General features: G+C 36.6%; 1 protein-coding gene across 1 annotated transcript in view; it reads right to left on the bottom strand.

Annotated features, from left to right (window-relative positions):
• Positions 1-18,783, bottom strand: part of LOC142349179 (uncharacterized) — a 20,565-nt gene continuing 1,782 nt past the window's right edge. The window contains exons 3-4 of the mRNA XM_075400591.1: positions 17,279-17,362; positions 1-459 (exon numbers count right to left, since the gene is read on the bottom strand). Coding sequence (XP_075256706.1) covers positions 143-459; positions 17,279-17,362 — 401 coding nt within the window. The 3' untranslated portion in view covers positions 1-142. The remainder of the gene's footprint in view (positions 460-17,278; positions 17,363-18,783) is intronic.

Genomic DNA, 18,783 nt, shown 5'->3' with positions numbered 1-18,783 from the left:
TACACTCTTTCAATTACACTATTCCACCCTTAATTAAGCGAAGAAATAGGGGTGTAATTTTTTTTTATTTTTACACTCTTTACACTCTTTTCCCAGTTATTTTTGGGGGAAATCCTCGCCCCGGGTAATTTCAGCATAGCTACTATATATAGTTCAAAATTTGATTAATTGCCAACACAATAAATATCGTAACAGTCCAGGTGCATCTGGTTGCAATTCCGAAATTGCTCAAATCGCTCAAATTACTCGCCAGTTCACTTATACCTTCTGTGAAACACGCCGGAGCAACATTCGCGCATTCGTAGTGAACTTTATAGAACATTAGAACACCCCCGGTGTTAAAGGTAATACAACCCGAATCAAGCCCAACTTTGACAGCTTTGACACAACAGTCGTAATCGTTTCCATATAGGCGATTTTTGTTGTCTTTCATACATTGGCAGAACTGCGCGTATTGGTCTAAAAATAATATTCCCAACTAACGATGAACATTGCCAAGGAATCAAATCCAATTAAAAATCCAATTAAATTTTCGTTGATTAGCTTTTTTGTTGATATTTTTTGCGCTCCGGTTTTAGGCAAAGGGGGTTGCATATAGTTTTATTCAATTTAATTTGGGTTTATGGATTCTAACTGGAATTGGAAACAATATTTATTTGGTGGATTTATTCGTGTTTTGCCTTCTTATTCCTGTTGCCCCCGTAGAGCATGTTGCGGATGCAACTTCAAGATGGCTGAATACGGAAGTTAAGATGATTTGCCGCAAAAAAACTGGACTTTATGTCCCACATTGCTAACTGTCAGTTACCAAAAAAACATGGAAACAAAACATCTGAATTTGACTTTTTCAATGCTAGAAATATGTTTTTCACTACATATTAATGGTAACTAACCGACATTCAACCTTCTGATGTTACAATTACAGACGCTAACGATTACTTGGTTGTGACAAGAGCAGACAATGATCTCCTGCATGGATTTTTTACTGGAATCAGATGTCACCAAGGACAATTTTTTTTGGAAGTTGGGTTTCAGACGTCTCCCCTACGAGAGGTTCTAGTTTTTTTACTGGTTTCAGACGTCACCAGCAGAAGTCCGCCCGAGGTCTCAGACGCCACCTCTGATTTTCTGTTCCCCGGTTAGATCGAGACAAAAATCTCTAATTTTTTCGACAAAGAGCCACCAAAAAACTGAAATTTGTCCCCCAAAAACCTGTTTTCTGTTACTATAACACCTCGATTGATAAACTTTGACTAGTTTTATTATTCTTAAGGCAAATAAAAGCAATTTAAGTACTTTGAAAGAAAAATTTGGTGAGAAAAATGCCAAAAGTCAGAAAAACGGTCGCAAAATCAGAAAAATCAAAAAAATCCATTTTGATTTTCTGATTGCATATTCTAATGAAATACCAAAAAAGCCTTCGAACAGTTTTTTTGAGCTAGTTTTCAAATAGCGAGAAGGCCATTCTAGTCGATATATCATACTGGAGTCTTAGAAACAAGAAATATTAGAAAATTTTTTCTGAAATCAGAAAATTCAAAAAATCCATTCTGATTTTCTGACCACATATCCTGTTGATTCACAGTATAAACTGTTAATCTAGCCCTGTGAGTTTGTTTTGAAGTAGCCAGAAACCCATTTTAGTCGATGTATTGCACAGGGATCTCAAAAACAAGAAATGTTAGAAAATTTTTTCTGAAATCAGAAAATTCAAAAAACCCATTTTGATTTTCTGACCCCATATCCTATTGATTCATAAAATAAACTCTTAAACTATCTTTGTGAGTTAGTTTTGCAGTAGCCAGAAAGCTATTTTGTGTCGATATTGTATACTGAGTCATCAAAAACGAGAATTGTCAGAAAATTTTTACTGAAATCAGAAAAATCAAAAAACCCATTTTGATTTTCTGACCCCATATCCTATTGAATCACAAAAAAACTCTTAAACTGTCTCTGTGAGTTAGTTTTGCAGTAGCCAGAAAGCTATTTTGGTCGATATAGTATACTGAGTCATCAAAAACGAGAATTGTAGGAAAATTTTTTCTGAAATCAGAAAAATCAAAAAACCCATTTTGATTTTCTGACCCCATATCTTATTGATTCACAAAATAAACTCTTAAACTATCCTTGTGAGTTGGTTTTGCAGTAGCCAGAATGCTATTTTGAGTCGATATAGTATACCGAGTCATCAAAAACGAGAATTGTCAGAAAATTTTTACTGAAATCAGAAAAATCAAAAAACCCATTTTGATTTTCTGACCCCATATCCTATTGAATCACAAAAAAACTCTTAAACTGTCTCTGTGAGTTAGTTTTGCAGTAGCCAGAAAGCTATTTTGGTCGATATAGTATACTGAGTCATCAAAAACGAGAATTGTAGGAAAATTTTTTCTGAAATCAGAAAAATCAAAAAACCCATTTTGATTTTCTGACCCCATATCTTATTGATTCACAAAATAAACTCTTAAACTATCCTTGTGAGTTGGTTTTGCAGTAGCCAGAATGCTATTTTGAGTCGATATAGTATACCGAGTCATCAAAAACGAGAATTGTCAGAAAATTTTTTCTGAAATCAGAAAAAACAAAAAACCCATTTTGATTTTCTGACTCCATATTTTATTGATTCACAAAGTAAACTCTTAAACTATCTTTTTGAGATAGTTTTTCAGTAGCCAGAAAGCTATTTTGTGTCGATATAGTATACTGAGTCATCATAAACGAGAATTGTCAGAAAATTTTTTCTGAAATCAGAAAAATCAAAAAACCCATTTTGATTTTCTGACCCCATATCTTATTGATTCACAAAATAAACTCATGAAATTTGTTGTGAGTTTGTTTTGCAGTAGCCAGAATGCTATTTTGGGTCGATATAGTATACCGAGTCATCAAAAACGAGAACTGTCAGAAAATTTTTTCTGAAATCAGAAAAATCAAAAAACCCATTTTGATTTTCTGACCCCATATCTTATTGATTCACAAAATAAACTCTTCAACTATTTTTGTGAGTTAGTTTTGCAGTAGCCAGAAAGCTATTTTGTGTCGATATAGCATACTGAGTCATCAAAAACGAGAATTGTCGGAAAATTTTTTCTGAAATCAGAAAAATCAAAAAACCCATTTTGATTTTCTGACCCCATATCTCATTGATTCACAAAATAAACTCTTGAACTATTTTTGTGAGTTAGTTTTGCAGTAGCCAGAAAGCTATTTGGGTCGAAATAGTATACCGAGTCATCAAAAACGAGAATTGTCAGAAATTTTTTTCTGAAATCAGAAAAATCAAAAAACCCATTTTGATTTTCTGACCCCATATCTTATTGATTCACAAAATAAACTCTTAAACAATCTTTTTGAGTTAGTTTTGCAGTAGCCAGAATGCTATTTTGAGTCGATATAGTAAACCGAGTCATCAAAACGAGAATTGTCAGAAAATTTTTTCTGAAATCAGAAAAATCAAAAAACCCATTTTGATTTTCTGACCTCATATCTTATTGATTCACAAAATAAACTCTTGAACTATTTTTGTGAGTTAGTTTTGCAGTAGCCAGAATGCTATTTTGGGTCGATATAGTATACCGAGTCATCAAAAACGAGAATTGTCAGAAAATTTTTTCTGAAATCAGAAAAATCAAAAAACCCATTTTGATTTTCTGACCCCATATCTCATTGATTCACAAAATAACCTCTTGAACTAATTTTATGAGTTAGTTTTGCAGTAGCCAGAAAGCTATTTTGTGTTGTTATAGTATACTGAGTCATCAACAACGAGAATTGTCAGAAAATTTTTTCTGAAATCAGAAAAATCAAAAAACCCATTTTGATTTTCTGACCCCATATCTTATTGATTCACAAAATAAACTCTTGAACTATTTTTGTGAGTTAGTTTTGCAGTAGCCAGAATGCTATGTTGGGTCGATATAGTATAGCGAGTCATCAAAGACGAGAATTGTTAGAAAATTCTTCTGAAATCAGAAAAATAAAAAAACCCATTTCGATTTTCTGACCTCATATCTTATTGATTCACAAAATAATCTCTTAAACTATCTTTCTGAGTTAGTTTTGCAGTAGCCAGAATGCTATTTTGAGTCGATATAGTAACCGAGTCATCAAAAACGAGAATTGTCAGAAATTTTTTTCTGAAATCAGAAAAATCAAAAAACCCATTTTGATTTTCTGACCCCATATCTTATTGATTCACAAAATAAACTCTTAAGCTATTTTTCTGAGTTAGTTTTGCAGTAGCCAGAATGCTATTTTTGGTCGATATAGTATACCGAGTCATCAAAAACGAGAATTGTCAGAAAATTTTTTCTGAAATCAGAAAAATCAAAAACCCATTTTGATTTTCTGACTCCATATGTTATTGATTCACAAATCAAACTCTTAAACTATCTTTGTGAGATAGATTTGCAGTAGCCAGAAAGCTATTTTGGGTCGATATAGTATACCGAGTCATCAAAAACGAGAATTGTCAGAAAATTTTTTCTGAAATCAGAAAAATCAAAAAACCCATTTTGATTTTCTGACCCCATATCTCATTGATTCACAAAATAACCTCTTGAACTAATTTTATGAGTTAGTTTTGCAGTAGCCAGAAAGCTATTTTGTGTTGTTATAGTATACTGAGTCATCAACAACGAGAATTGTCAGAAAATTTTTTCTGAAATCAGAAAAATCAAAAAACCCATTTTGATTTTCTGACCCCATATCTTATTGATTCACAAAATAAACTCTTGAACTATTTTTGTGAGTTAGTTTTGCAGTAGCCAGAATGCTATTTTGAGTCGATATAGTAACCGAGTCATCAAAAACGAGAATTGTCAGAAATTTTTTTCTGAAATCAGAAAAATCAAAAAACCCATTTTGATTTTCTGACCCCATATCTTATTGATTCACAAAATAAACTCTTAAACTATCCTTGTGAGTTGGTTTTGCAGTAGCCAGAATGCTATGTTGGGTCGATATAGTATAGCGAGTCATCAAAGACGAGAATTGTTAGAAAATTTTTTCTGAAATCAGAAAAATAAAAAAACCCATTTCGATTTTCTGACCTCATATCTTATTGATTCACAAAATAATCTCTTAAACTATCTTTCTGAGTTAGTTTTGCAGTAGCCAGAATGCTATTTTGAGTCGATATAGTAACCGAGTCATCAAAAACGAGAATTGTCAGAAATTTTTTTCTGAAATCAGAAAAATCAAAAAACCCATTTTGATTTTCTGACCCCATATCTTATTGATTCACAAAATAAACTCTTAAGCTATTTTTGTGAGTTAGTTTTGCAGTAGCCAGAATGCTATTTTTGGTCGATATAGTATACCGAGTCATCAAAAACGAGAATTGTCAGAAAATTTTTTCTGAAATCAGAAAAATCAAAAACCCATTTTGATTTTCTGACTCCATATGTTATTGATTCACAAATCAAACTCTTAAACTATCTTTGTGAGATAGATTTGCAGTAGCCAGAAAGCTATTTTGGGTCGATATAGTATATTGAGTCATCAAAAACGAGAATAGTCAGAAAATTTTTTCTGAAATCAGAAAAACCAAAAAACCCATTTTGATTTTCTGACCCCATATCTTATTGATTCACAAAATAAAATCTTAAACTATCTTTGTGAGTTAGTTTTGCAGTAGCCAGAAAGCTATTTTGGGTTGATATAGTATGCTGAGTCATCAAAAACGAGAAGTGTCAGAAAATTTTTTCTGAAATCAGAAAAATCAAAAAACCCATTTTGATTTTCTGACCCCATATCCTATTGAATCACAAAAAAAACCCTTAAACTGTCTTTGTGAGGTTTTTTGCAGTAGCCGGAAAGCTTTTTTGGTCGATTTAGTATAGTGAGTCATCAAACACGAGAAAAGTCAGAAAATTTTTTCTGAAATCAGAAAAATAAAAAAACCCATTTCGATTTTTTGACCCCCATACCCTATTAATTCACAAAATAAGCTCTTGAACTATCTTTGTGAGTTAGTTTTGCAGTAGCCAGAAAGTTGTTTTAGTCGATATAGTACACTGGGATCTCAAAAACAAGAAAGATCAGGAATTTTTTAAAATTTTTTATGAAGCCAGAAAAATAAAAAAACTCCTTTTGATTTCCCGACCTTATATCCTGTCTAATTGCAGTTTGAACTCTTATGCTAGCCTTGTGAATTAATTTTACACTGGAAAGAAAGCTGTTTAGGTCAAAACATCGAATTGTGATCTCAATAACACGAATAGCCAAGAAAATTCCTTTTTTGAAATCAGAAAAAATTCAGAAAAATAGTTTATTTTTCTGACTCCAAATCGCCTTGAAAAGCAAACCAAATTGTCGAACTAGCCCTCTGACTTACCGTCCAATTGCCGAAAGTTGATACTTATTAGATATATTAGTCAGCCTCAGAAAAAAAAGAGAAGTTAAAAAGGCCTTTCGAAAAAAGAAAAGAAAAACGGTTTCGATTTTCGGACTGCACAAAAAAAACCTATATTGTAAATCAAACAATCTAACTCATTTTTTGAGTAAGATTTTGAAATTGTCTCAAAATTTTTCTTTTCGAATATATCATATTCGGAGTCTGGAATCAATAAGAGTTACAGAAAAAAGTTCGAAACAGGTTTCTTTAAAAATAGAAAACTCTGATTACAAAATCCCAAGAACACCTCCGATAAAGAAACACATAAAACAACTTCCCAGCTAGAACAAAGTTCTGATTTTTGGAAAGATTTGCAAAACGATAAATATAAAATATAGCCTTCAGCAAAAAAAACAAACGCAAAAAGTTTTCCTCTGTTAACTTTAAGAACCGTTTAATGTTTTCCTTGTCCGCGGTCACAAACGTCACCGAGAAGAAGTCCCTATTCCCCTGCGGGTCTCAGTAGTCACCAATCAGAAGAACAAATTTTGCACGGTTCCAGTAGTTATCGAGAAGAAATCGATAATTTTTACTGGTTTCAGAAGTAAAATGAGAAGCCTTTTCTTTTTGGTATCAGTAGTCACCCCATTTAGAAGATTTAAATTATTTCAAAAAAACAAAGCATTTCTTAAGCACCTCAAGCAGTTCTACACAGTATAGTCCTTAGTGGATTTTTCTAAATCAACACAGAGACAACTCAACAACCAACGTTTTTTCTTGTAACCCTCGTTGCCTAGTCGCTCCGCAAAAAAAAAACTTTTCATATAATTTTTTTCAGCAACCTCCTTTTGGGCTTCTCGTAAAAGTAAAACAGTAGAACTAATTGTTTTTTGCTAACATTCAGTGAGAAAGCACAAACTAAAGTTTACAGTCATTGTCCGAAAAAAAAAACTTTGAAAACAAAAAAGAAAATCTATTCGTAGCAGTTATTTGGTCCTGTTAAAAAAAGACAATAAACGTTCGAACGAATTTTTTTTCTTCTTTAGCAAATAAAATCTACTATAATTAGCACCATCACAACCTTAGGATTCTTGTTTTTGAAAAAATTGGCGTCGCTGAACTTTTATAGGAAATTTTTTGGCTGATTAGCCAAATTAGATTTTGACATCAAAAGTTCGTCGCTCCGGTTTTTAGCCGTTTTCAATTTAACCTGAAAGACAAGCATAACAACAACAACAACAGAGATCAAGATGTCGCAGAGAAACAACGACGAGTGTCAGTTTGCAGTACACATGTTGAAATCAACGGAAAAATCTTTGAGAAGCCAGCTTGATTTGTTACAGAAGGCGAAAGACGATAGAAAGAGCTTCCGATCAATAAATCTACTGATAAGCAGAGCCAAAACGCTGCAAACAGATTTGGACAGGAAGACAGAAGCAGTGTTGAGGGCGAAGCCTCACAAGAGTACAGCAACTTCGATTCTGGACAGACAGAAACCCTTAACATCCAGACTGCAGCAATCCGAACTGGAAGTTGACACATTGAACGATGATGGTCTATTAAGCCAGTCCTCAACAAGATTTCGCGATGAAGTCATAATTCCCTCTCGCCCAAGCAGCCAACGACTGTATTCAGAACGATCAACACCAACACGTAATGTTATCACTGAAGAAACATTTGTCGAGCAAGCAGCCAGTTCACAACCGAACGACAAAACAGTCTTCATTAATCCACCGCCCATTTCTCCAAGACCAGTCAAGCCATCACTGTTCCTGAACAACCAGCAAATCCAGGATCCTCTTATTAGCCATTTGATAAATCAACAACAAAATTTCCATCAACAGAACAGAAACCAGTTTGTTGACCCCAACTCACCACATCATGCTAGTCATTATCATCCAATGGCATCAAACACCCTAGAACAACCCAATGCTAATCATCAGCAAGAAACCTTAATTTTGCGGCCTCTCAACATGTCAGACTTGGATCATCAGTTGAACCAATTACCCAATTTTCTAACGGCAAATGATTTAGAATTCAGCGGTTCTCAATCCAAACAAAAGCAGTTTGTTAACCGTTTCAGTCTAGCTTTGACCCCTGAAAGTCAGAGAGGCTTCCGAAACGTCAACGTACCTTTTCCAACCCTTCAAGATGAATGTGGAAACCCATTCCTTGGCAAAGCAATTATTGACAAGCCTCTTAATCATGGACCTGAATACTTGACAATAGATCAAAACCCTCACTCATCTAAACAAAACTACGTTCAACCTAAGCATTATTGATTTACAAACAATCTACAACCAACAACAGCTGCAAAAGTAGTTTCGGACGTCCAGATTTATTGTTTTTCAAAAGAACAAGATAATAAACTCAAACCTCAAAAGCCTGAAAACAGTTTTGTGCAACGTGTCAGTTCTTTCAACATCGGTCCCAATGATCCTGTAGAAAACACAACCTTGACAAACAGCTTCCCAATTCAGGGTTTAACAGCTCAAAGGCCTCCTGTTTACCCATCTACTACCCCAGCGCAAGCAAACATCCAGTCAGTGCAGAGCGATCTACAACTTCTTACAACGCATTCCACAACCGCTCAAGAAGCGAACAAACCAGTCCATAGCTTCAATCCGGCTACTCAAACCAGTATGGTGGATATTGGTCAGAACAACACAAACGCTTATTTATCATGTCCTTTACCCATCAAGAACATGGCAGCTGAACCCACTGTAAATCAAAGTCATTCAAACGACGAAATTTCGCACTTGCTACCTCCCCCTCTACCTAATCTTTATCCAACTAACATCTTGCCAACTTCAAGCGTATGGCAGCATCAGGCTCCAGAGTTTGCTACAGCTGGACAATTTGTCCCCTCAATGACCAATAGTGAACTTCAGCCAACATCCGTCGACCTAAAATGGTCGATCAAATGGCCGCCATTAAAATTGCAAAATTTTAATGGTAATCCCATGCACTATCACGAGTGGATGAATAATTTTTTCTCAATGGTTCACAATAACATTTCAGTTACTGACACACACAAAATAATCTACCTACAGAATTCAGTGTCGGGTAAGGCAAAGGATCTGATACATGCTTGCTCTTGTGATCCATCCTATTATAATACAGCCCTCAACGAGATAATGAGCCGCTTTGGCGACCCTTCAGTTGTTGTCAACGCTTTTATCAACCAATTAGAGAGCTGGAAATGTAATAGTTCTTACAATAAGCAATCCTTCCTAGCATTCTCTTCATTTCTAAAGACATTTGTCCAGGCTTTTCAGAACCTAGGTTTTCAAGCCCACCTTCAATCGTCTACCTATTGAGGAAAGCGAAGGAAAAAATTCCCCACAACTTGCTTCTTAAATGGACTGAACACACCTTGACAGAGAATGTTACAACAACTACCCTTGTCGAGTTTCGAAAATGGCTTGATGTTCAAGCAAGGGTTTATGGCAAAGTAAACCAGGAAAATAGAACCAGTATCTTCACTCACAACAAAAACGGTAATTATCCTGCTGTGACAGCACAGCAATCGGTTCAAGATTAGTTTAAGCAAACAACTGCAGGACAGTCTCAAAGGAACGATTTAGATCAACGAAAGGTTAATCAAAACGGCTCGAAAAATGAGCAACAGTTTGCAAACAAGAACACAAATTGTGTTCAATGTCACAAACCGCATTATGTTGCAACTTGTTCAGACTACCATAAATTGTCCCCTGAAGGTTGATGTCAAACTATCCAGAAAAATAGCTTGTGTACAAACTGTTTAAGTAATCAACATCGCAGAGACACTTGTCCCTCCTCGAAGCGTTGTCAGGTGTGTAATGGTTTTCACCATACAACACTACATAATCCAGCTAAACAATTCAGCAGAACACATGCCGCTTTTACTACCAGCAACGTCCAACAGCAAACTAAAACCTCAGGTCAACAAAATTGGTCATCGGAGACGACAACAACTCACAAACGCAAAAAAGTAGTGAAGCAACTCAGAATAAAATAACACAATTCAAACACAAAATCAATCTCAGGTACGGAAAAAATTTAGGAAATAATGATAATCAACAGTCATTGAAACGTGCGAATTTGAATGGACCTTTACCAGCCAAAATTTCAATGTCAAACAAATATCCAGTACACCAAACGATTGGTTCGAGCACTTACAGCTGCTGCCAGTATCCTTTATCAAAGACGATAAAGTATTCGACACGTATGCTCTCATTGACCCCGGCAGTCAGTTTACGTTTTTATTAGATGCTGTTTTTGACTACCTGGAACTCCCACGCGAATATCAATCTTCAACTACTGTTCAATATCTAAGCGTTGATAACGAAATGCCCCTATCAAAAATAAAGCAACCAATAACAGTTTGCCCTTTCAATCAGTTTGATAAAAAGTTCCAAATATTCAGAGCCTTCAGCACCCCTCCATTAAACGTTAATGCAGCCAATGTCACTGAGTTAAATTATGTTTGCGATGCATTCAATGAACTTCGACACATATACTTCCCAGACATTGCCAAAGGTAAGATTGGAGCACTCCTTGGTGTCAATGATTTTGCCTTTACGCATCCTACTGAAGTAATTCAAGGCACCGAAATCCGCCCCTTTGGAGTAAAGACAAAGCTTGGATGGACACTTGCAGGAGAGTACCTGAACACACTAGGAAACCGCTCTTCAAAATCTTCTAACAAATCGAAAGTATTAGTATACCATGTCTGTCGGAAAAGTCCAGAACAACCCTTGGACAATTTGATACAAGAATTTCGGTCAATAGAGAACAATGGTACCAGAAAAGAAGATAATACTATCACTGAGGATGAAAAGTCTGCCAATCGAATACTTGAGAGTACTATCAACCACACAGACACAGGCGAAATTTTTGAAATAGGTCTTCATTGGAAAATACCTGCCAATCTTCAAAATAACTATTTTTCTGCCCTCAATCAGCTAAACAGTTTGAACAAACGACTTAATAATGATCCAAAACTAAGTAATATGTACCAACAGTCTCTTGTCACAGATCTCGAGAAAAATTACGTCAAGCCAGTGGAAATGACAGACCCACCCCCTGAGAAATAATGGTACTTGCCGCATCACCCTGTTCAAAGCGCAAACAAACCAAACAAAGTGCGTCGTGTCGCCAATGCAGCGTCAAAATTCAAAGGCGAGTCACTAAATTCCAATCTTCTAACAGGACCAGACCTCTTAAACAGTCTAATAGGAATTTTGGTCAGATTTCGTGAAAAACCTATTGCTATTTTGGCAGACATTGAAGCAATGTTCGTGCAAATCGGCATCCGAAATGAACATCAATCTGCACTACGTTTCCTATGGTCTATTGACAATGATGTGCGACAGTTTCAATTCACCAGATTGATTTTCGGTGCAACTTGCTCTCCATTTTTTGCAATTTTTGTCTTAAACAGATGCGCAGAGGACAACGTCGAGACATATCCAAAAGCACAGAGCGCTATAAAGTTTTATTTTTATATGGATGACTACATCCAGTCCTTCGACTCTCCTGAAAATGCCAACGCGACTGCATTTGAAGTAAAGAACTGCCTGAGAGCCGGTGGTTTCCGCCTCACAAAATTCCTGTCAAACCATCAACAGGCTCTTCAGTGTATTACTCCAGAAGTCCTCGAGGAGCCCAAGAGTGAAACAAGAGTTCTCGGACAAAAATGGAACCTTGAAAAAGATAAATTTTTCATGAAATCCCTCGGAGATTTCCCTAAAGAAGCTGAACAATACACTCAACGGAAAATTTTCAGTCTGGTGTCATCGATTTTTGACCCAATTGGGTTTCTTGGCCCAATGACAATAAAGTTCAGAATTCTTCTTCAGCAACTTTGGAAGTTAGGTAGAAAATGGGACGAGCCACTCCCAATTGAGCTTCTACATCCCTTACAAAAGCTGCTTAACAGTTATCACTCTATGCCTCAACTTGAAATTCCACGACAGATGACAACACATAATCAAATGGAGACAGAGAACCAGTTGCATGTTTTTGTTGATGCATCGATTGTTGCAACGTGCGCTGTTGTCTACCTCAGGAGCTTGAATAAGACCAGCAACGAAGTACAAACTGCATTTGTGATCGGGAAATGCAAAGTAGCGCCCGTAAAACAGTTGAGCGTTCCAAAGTTGGAACTAGAGGCATCTGTCACAAGTGTTCGACTCCTGAATTTTGTTAGACATGAACTCTCTGTTGAAATCAGCAATGTTTTTTATTGGACGGATAGTCAAGTTGTCCTTGACTGGATTGGCACTTCCAAGAAGCAACCAGTTTTTGTTGCTAATCGCTTTGCAGAAATAAAAGTAAAAAGCAAACCTGACAATTGGAATCATATTGCGACAAACTTAAACCCAGCTGATCATGGTACTCGTGGTTTAGAACCCAAGGAAATTGAAGCAAAGTGGTTTGAGCCACCAGATTTTCTCTCCACAAATGATGTCTTTTGTAGACCTACAAAGCAAATACCGATTTCTGCTGCAACACGATCTGCCTTAAGAACCGAGACACCAGTACTCGACCCTAAACAGTTTTCAACATGGACAAAGATTTTGCTAACGATAGCTACTGTTTTCAATGTGATCTACAGAGCGAAGAAACAGTGTGCAATCACCATCATTACACTGTTGAAGACATTGAATTATCAAAATCTTACTTGATACAAATGTCGCAAGTCAATAGCTTCCCAACGTCATCGAGTTGCTAAAAGGTAGCCGTAAACTGGACCCGAAATTCAAACACAGGTCGTTAAACCCAATGCTTGATAAGAACGGTATATTACGCATCAGTGGAAAGCTAATTTTTGCTCCCAGTGAACTCGAGTTGGCCAGGCTGCTAATACTACTTCATGCAAAAGATCACAATAGTCGTTTATTCCTCGAACATGCCCATCGCTTCTATGAGCATCAGGGAACAGAAGCCACTAAAGCTTTTGTACAGCAAAGGTACTACGTAATTGATTGGTCTCCGCAGAACACTGCAGAGCATTAGATACAAATGCTTCCTTTGTCGACGTTTCGAACCGCAAAGCATTGAGACTTTTATGGCACCGCTACCTGATTGCCGCTTCCCGACTGAAAACAAACAATTTACATTTGCCAACTGCGGATTAGACTTTTTCGGCCCATTTTACATTGAGGAAGAAAAAGACAAGCTTCAGAAACACTACGGCCTCATCTTTACTTTTCTGGTAACGCGAGCTGTTTACTTGGAAACCTGTCCAGATTTGAATACAGACACTTTTCTGAACGCCTACCGCCGCTTCACTTCGCGAAGATGTCAGCCCGCTGATTTGTACAGTGACAACGGTAAGATTTTTGTTGGTGCCAAAGAAGAACTCAAAAGGTGTCTGAATGATCTCGACAAAGACAAAATTAACAAAGCACTCGCAGCACAGAACACCAAGTGGCACTTCAACCCACCTTATGGCCCTCATTTTGGCGGCGCTTGGGAGCGGCTGATCCATAGTGTCAAGCGGACGCTCCTGATCATTCTCGGGTCAAGAAAGTTCACTTTTGACGTTTTCCACACAATCATGGTTGAAGCAGAAGCTATGATGAACTCCAGACCACTTACAAACGTGTCGGACGCCATGGAAAACGAAGAACCTTTGACGCCAAACCATTTTCTACTTCAGCGTCCTTACAACTCTCTTCCCCCTGGTATCTTCCCGTCAACCAAGCCAGCTAAAATTATGTCTTGGAAGAATGTTCAACAATTCCTCAACCACATCTGGAGGAGACTGGTCCGGGAATACCTACCGACCTTGATAAAGCGACCAAAATGGACCGAAAACGACGGGAATTCACTCAAAGTCAACGATGTGGTGTGGATCCTGAAAGACTTCACCCCACGTGCTATTTGGCCTCTGGGAAGAGTAGAAGAGGTGTCCCCTGGCCGAGATGGTAACAACAGAGTAGTTAAAGTGAAAACGGCTTACGGCACCTTGTCCGCCCCGTGTCCCGTCTCGCCCGTGTTTTCGCTGATTAGCTTTTTTGTTGATATTTTTTGCGCTCCGGTTTTAGGCAAAGGGGGTTGCATATAGTTTTATTCAATTTAATTTGTGTTTATGGATTCTAACTGGAAATGGAAACAATATTTATTTGGTGGATTTATTCGTGTTTTGCCTTCTTATTCCTGTTGCCCCCGTAGAGCATGTTGCGGATGCAACTTCAAGATGGCTGAATACGGAAGTTAAGATGATTTGCCGCAAAAAACTTGACTTTATGTCCCACATTGCTAACATTCCCGCATCAGTTACCAAAAAAACATGGAAACAAAACATCTGAATTTGACTTTTTCAATGCTAGAAATATGTTTTTCACTACAGGCAGAACTATTGTTCACTACAGGCAGCGCGTATTGTTCTAAAAATATTATTCCCAACTAATGATGAACATTGCCAAGGAATCAAATCCAATTAAAAATTAACTTACACCCTAGCCGGCCACTAACTGATAATACTAGCTTCATTATACCATTCAATTTGAAACAACAAAGAGGAAATAAATCATTAATTAGAAAATCAAATTATGAAAAAATTTCTCGGAATATTTATAAAATGCAACTCCAAACTTATTGTTTATAAAAATTGCTTGTCACGGTATGATTGTTTTCACCAAATTAATATCAAAACATAACTAACGATTGATTTCAAAAGATAAAACCCGAGCAAAAATAAAAAAGGAAAGGACCAAAATCTATAAAATTAATGGATCTTTTCCTTCTGTGCCTCCCCCCAGCTTAGTGGGCGCATATTATCTGCACCCCCCAGACGCACGTGCAAAATTTTTACACAGTAATTTACTATGTAATGGCACGTGCTCTGTAACGGGGGGGGGGGGCGGAAAACGTACTGGGGGCACAAACGGAAAAGATCCAAATTAATAAATTCTTGACTAAAATTCTCGTGAAGTCTCGACAAATTTCCCCAGCACACTTTACGAAATAGTTCCTGCTCATTCATTGAGCACCCAACAGACACAAACACTATGAAGAACATGAGCAAGAAGTAAAAACTACAAAAACGACAGAGTTTATTAAATTTATTTAAAATTTGTCCTACCAAACCTTTAATTTTTTCCATTTAGTAACCATTATCCTACCATAATTGAATAATTGGACATATGAAAAATTTCTGAGATGCAGAAAAAAAGAAAAAATTTGCAAAAAAAACTTAAAAAAACAGAAAATTAAAATAAAAATTGCTTAAGTTTAGCAAATTGCTTTCAACTAAGATAACTTCAAATAATTAAAAGGAAACCAAACTGCCACGAAAACTAACATAAAAACTAAAAAGTTTACCCCATGCTATAATCATAACCGGCTAACGTCGGGCAAATTGCTCTCAAACCTTCAAACCACCGGCAAGTGGTTGGAGGGTTCAAGCGATTGTGGGGGGGGGGGGGTATTGGTTAAGGAGGGCTTGACAAGAGGGGGTCCAAACCGCCAGGTGGAGGAGGGCGGACTGGGGGTGTGTTGAAAGGTGATTGATTGATAGACGGGGCCAAACTTTTAAGACTATGATCAACAACCACTCCTCATACCATGAAAATGTCTCCTCAAAACAGTTTTGGGGTCTTTCCCATTATAGCCCCCCCCCCCAGCTTAGTGGGCATGTAACCTATAGCACCCCCAGATGAAAATTCATAACCACCTCTTTAACACAAAATCGGAAATCGATGTAGGCGAGCCACTGAAATTAATAACCACTTCTTTAACACAAAATCAGAAATCATTGTAGGCGAGCCGCCGTATGATGACATGGGCCTGCCCATTATAATTGATTTTAGTTGACTTCTCATAACCGCATTTCAGCTGCTACAGAGATAATACGAAATGGCTCAGAAAGCATGTTTCTCGAAAAAACCTGGACCCGTTCCATAAATAATGACGGCGATTGGAAAATTCCAGCATTCGATACTGGAACAAAACAAAAACTTGTAACCAACAATTGTAAGCATAAATGATGAATTTAATAGTATGGTATAACTTGATTTTTGGGGGGCTATAATTTTCTGGGGGGGGGGCTATAATGGGAAAGACCCCAGTTTTGGTGAATCGCATTCTTAGACACTAGTTAGGCCTAAGGCTCTAAGAGAACTTATTGCCCACCAAGCATTACCGTTTTTCCGTTTTTGAGTACGAAAAATCAAATGCTCATACGAAAAATTGGTCAAGCAAAAAATTGGGGTCTTTCCCATTATAGCCCCCCATTAAATTATAGCCCCCTCATTGTGGTATAATTACCATGATTGGGGGGCTATAGGTTATCTGACCACTAAGCTGGGGGGGGGGGCTATAATGGGAAAGACCCAAAAATTGTATAAAAAAAGACCACAAGACTAATACAATTACAACAAACTTCGGTCAACATGGCATATAAAATTTTATTACTTGGTTGTGGTGACCAAAACTCATCCCTAAACGTACAGTTAATGTGATTCACAAAACCGCCTTAATTGTAATAATTAAAGTAAAAACTAAAAAAACGTTTCGAAAAAGCGGCACGTTATCAAAATATTTCTCTCGCTTAGCAATTTTTTTCCCTGAATAACCCCATCTACGTCTATTAATAATTGTAGTTCCAGGTTTAAATAGGGACATTCCAGAAAAATTGAATATTTGCGAACCTCAAATTCTTTCAGAATCCGAAATTTTAGCGGGAAAAATTTTGCGTTGTACATAGAGTTATCGAAAATAGCATGCTACAAGATTAAAACATTAGTGGTATTGTGGCATTAATGTTACACGATAAGTAGACAAAGTTTTCATTTTTGACCAAAGAAGGCTCTGATATGACATTATCACTCGTTTGAAGATAATAACTAATAACTAACATAATTTAACATTATATTAAATATGATCCATGAACAAAAAGAGTGCTGGCTCTTTAAAAATCAAAATCAAAATCATTGTAGGTAAGCTTACCGTGGTCTGCTTTCAACTCTTCGATCTCTTCTTCACACTGGTCTTCACTGTTCCGTTTTAAACGCTCAGATATATTGACTAATTCTGAAACAAAATGCCAAGTTTACGAAGCTGAGTGTATATTGAGAAGCTATGATAATAACAAAGAAAAAGAACTTTTTTTAAGTAAAACCAATTAGACAGTTGGTGCGTAAAATTAGCTTATCAAACCCCCCCTTTTTTCCAGTTCCTCTTGAATGGTCTCAATATAAGTAACTAAATGAATTTCGAACACATAATCTACTTTTGAATAGCTCTGTAACGTAGCTGAAACAGGCAAATTGCCTCCTAGTATTCGTTCAGTACGACGCTTTAACTCTAATTTGGTTTAATTATTCGAAGCTTGAATATTTGGTACTGAAAACAAATTTATTTATTATTATTATTTGGGGGGGGGGGGGGGGGTGTTGTTTACTAATTCTTTTCTCGGTGCAACACAACATGTCTTGTCGCTTTTTTTCACCTGTGCGGTGTGCTATTTTTACAATCACAGCCATTTTGGCCTATTCTTAGGGTCACAAACAGCTAACACAGTTTAAAAGCACTCGTCTGTTCATTTATTTTTACACGATATTTACACGAGAAATATATCGTTTCACAATTGTAACGAAAAAGGCGCGAATGTTACGGTATAACAATTAATTGATTTGGGACAATCATAAATATAAAGTACTCAATAAAATTATCTTGTTGTGCAATGATTAAGGTCGAAGAGCAGTAACTACAAGATTTTGTAAATTTTGGTAAAGTTATGGAAATATAGGGAATAATTTGGAAATAATCGCACCAAACATGATTTTGCGAAAAAATCCAGCAAGGTATTGGAGCCGGATGACCATGATTGCATGGCAAGAGTCAAAATAGTAATTGGTTTATTCACTTTTTAGCAGCTACATTTTGATATTGATAATTATTGCTATTTTTCGTTTCTTTTCTGAATAGAGTACAATTACTGCTCTTCAACTTTCGCACACTCATGTATAATAGATCTCAGAGCCATTTTGATGTTGTTGAGAAAACTGGCAACATTTTTCGATTATCAATTTTTAATTTCCCAGCCAAAACTATAGTTGTTCAGCTATTAGTGGAGTTGATTTCAGTGAAAAAAGTTAAACACAAACGAGTAGTGTGAGCTAAATCTTTTGCAGCCTGCTTCAGTGGGGGGGGGGGGGGGGGGTCAGAACTGAAATCACTAAGGGGGCTTCAAATGCCGTTAGTAGAAGTTAATATATACCACTATAACCACTAATAAAATTTAAAGAGAAAAAAGACATTTTCAGCGAACTTTTCATTTGATTTTAGTGTTGACATACGGCCACTCGAGTTCGGCTTGCCAACACCTGTGAATGAGAGAGAAATTTAACAATAATTTAATCATGCAACACAAAAAAGTCAAGGACACTAAAATAACCCGAGAAGTCAAGCGGTCCTGCAAAATTTTGTATAAATACCATCAACACTATTAC

This window comes from Convolutriloba macropyga, chromosome 11 (assembly GCF_964194025.1).
Source record: "Convolutriloba macropyga chromosome 11, txConMacr16.3, whole genome shotgun sequence".
Taxonomy (NCBI): domain Eukaryota; kingdom Metazoa; phylum Xenacoelomorpha; order Acoela; family Convolutidae; genus Convolutriloba; species Convolutriloba macropyga.
This window is presented reverse-complemented; position numbering and strand designations above follow the sequence as displayed.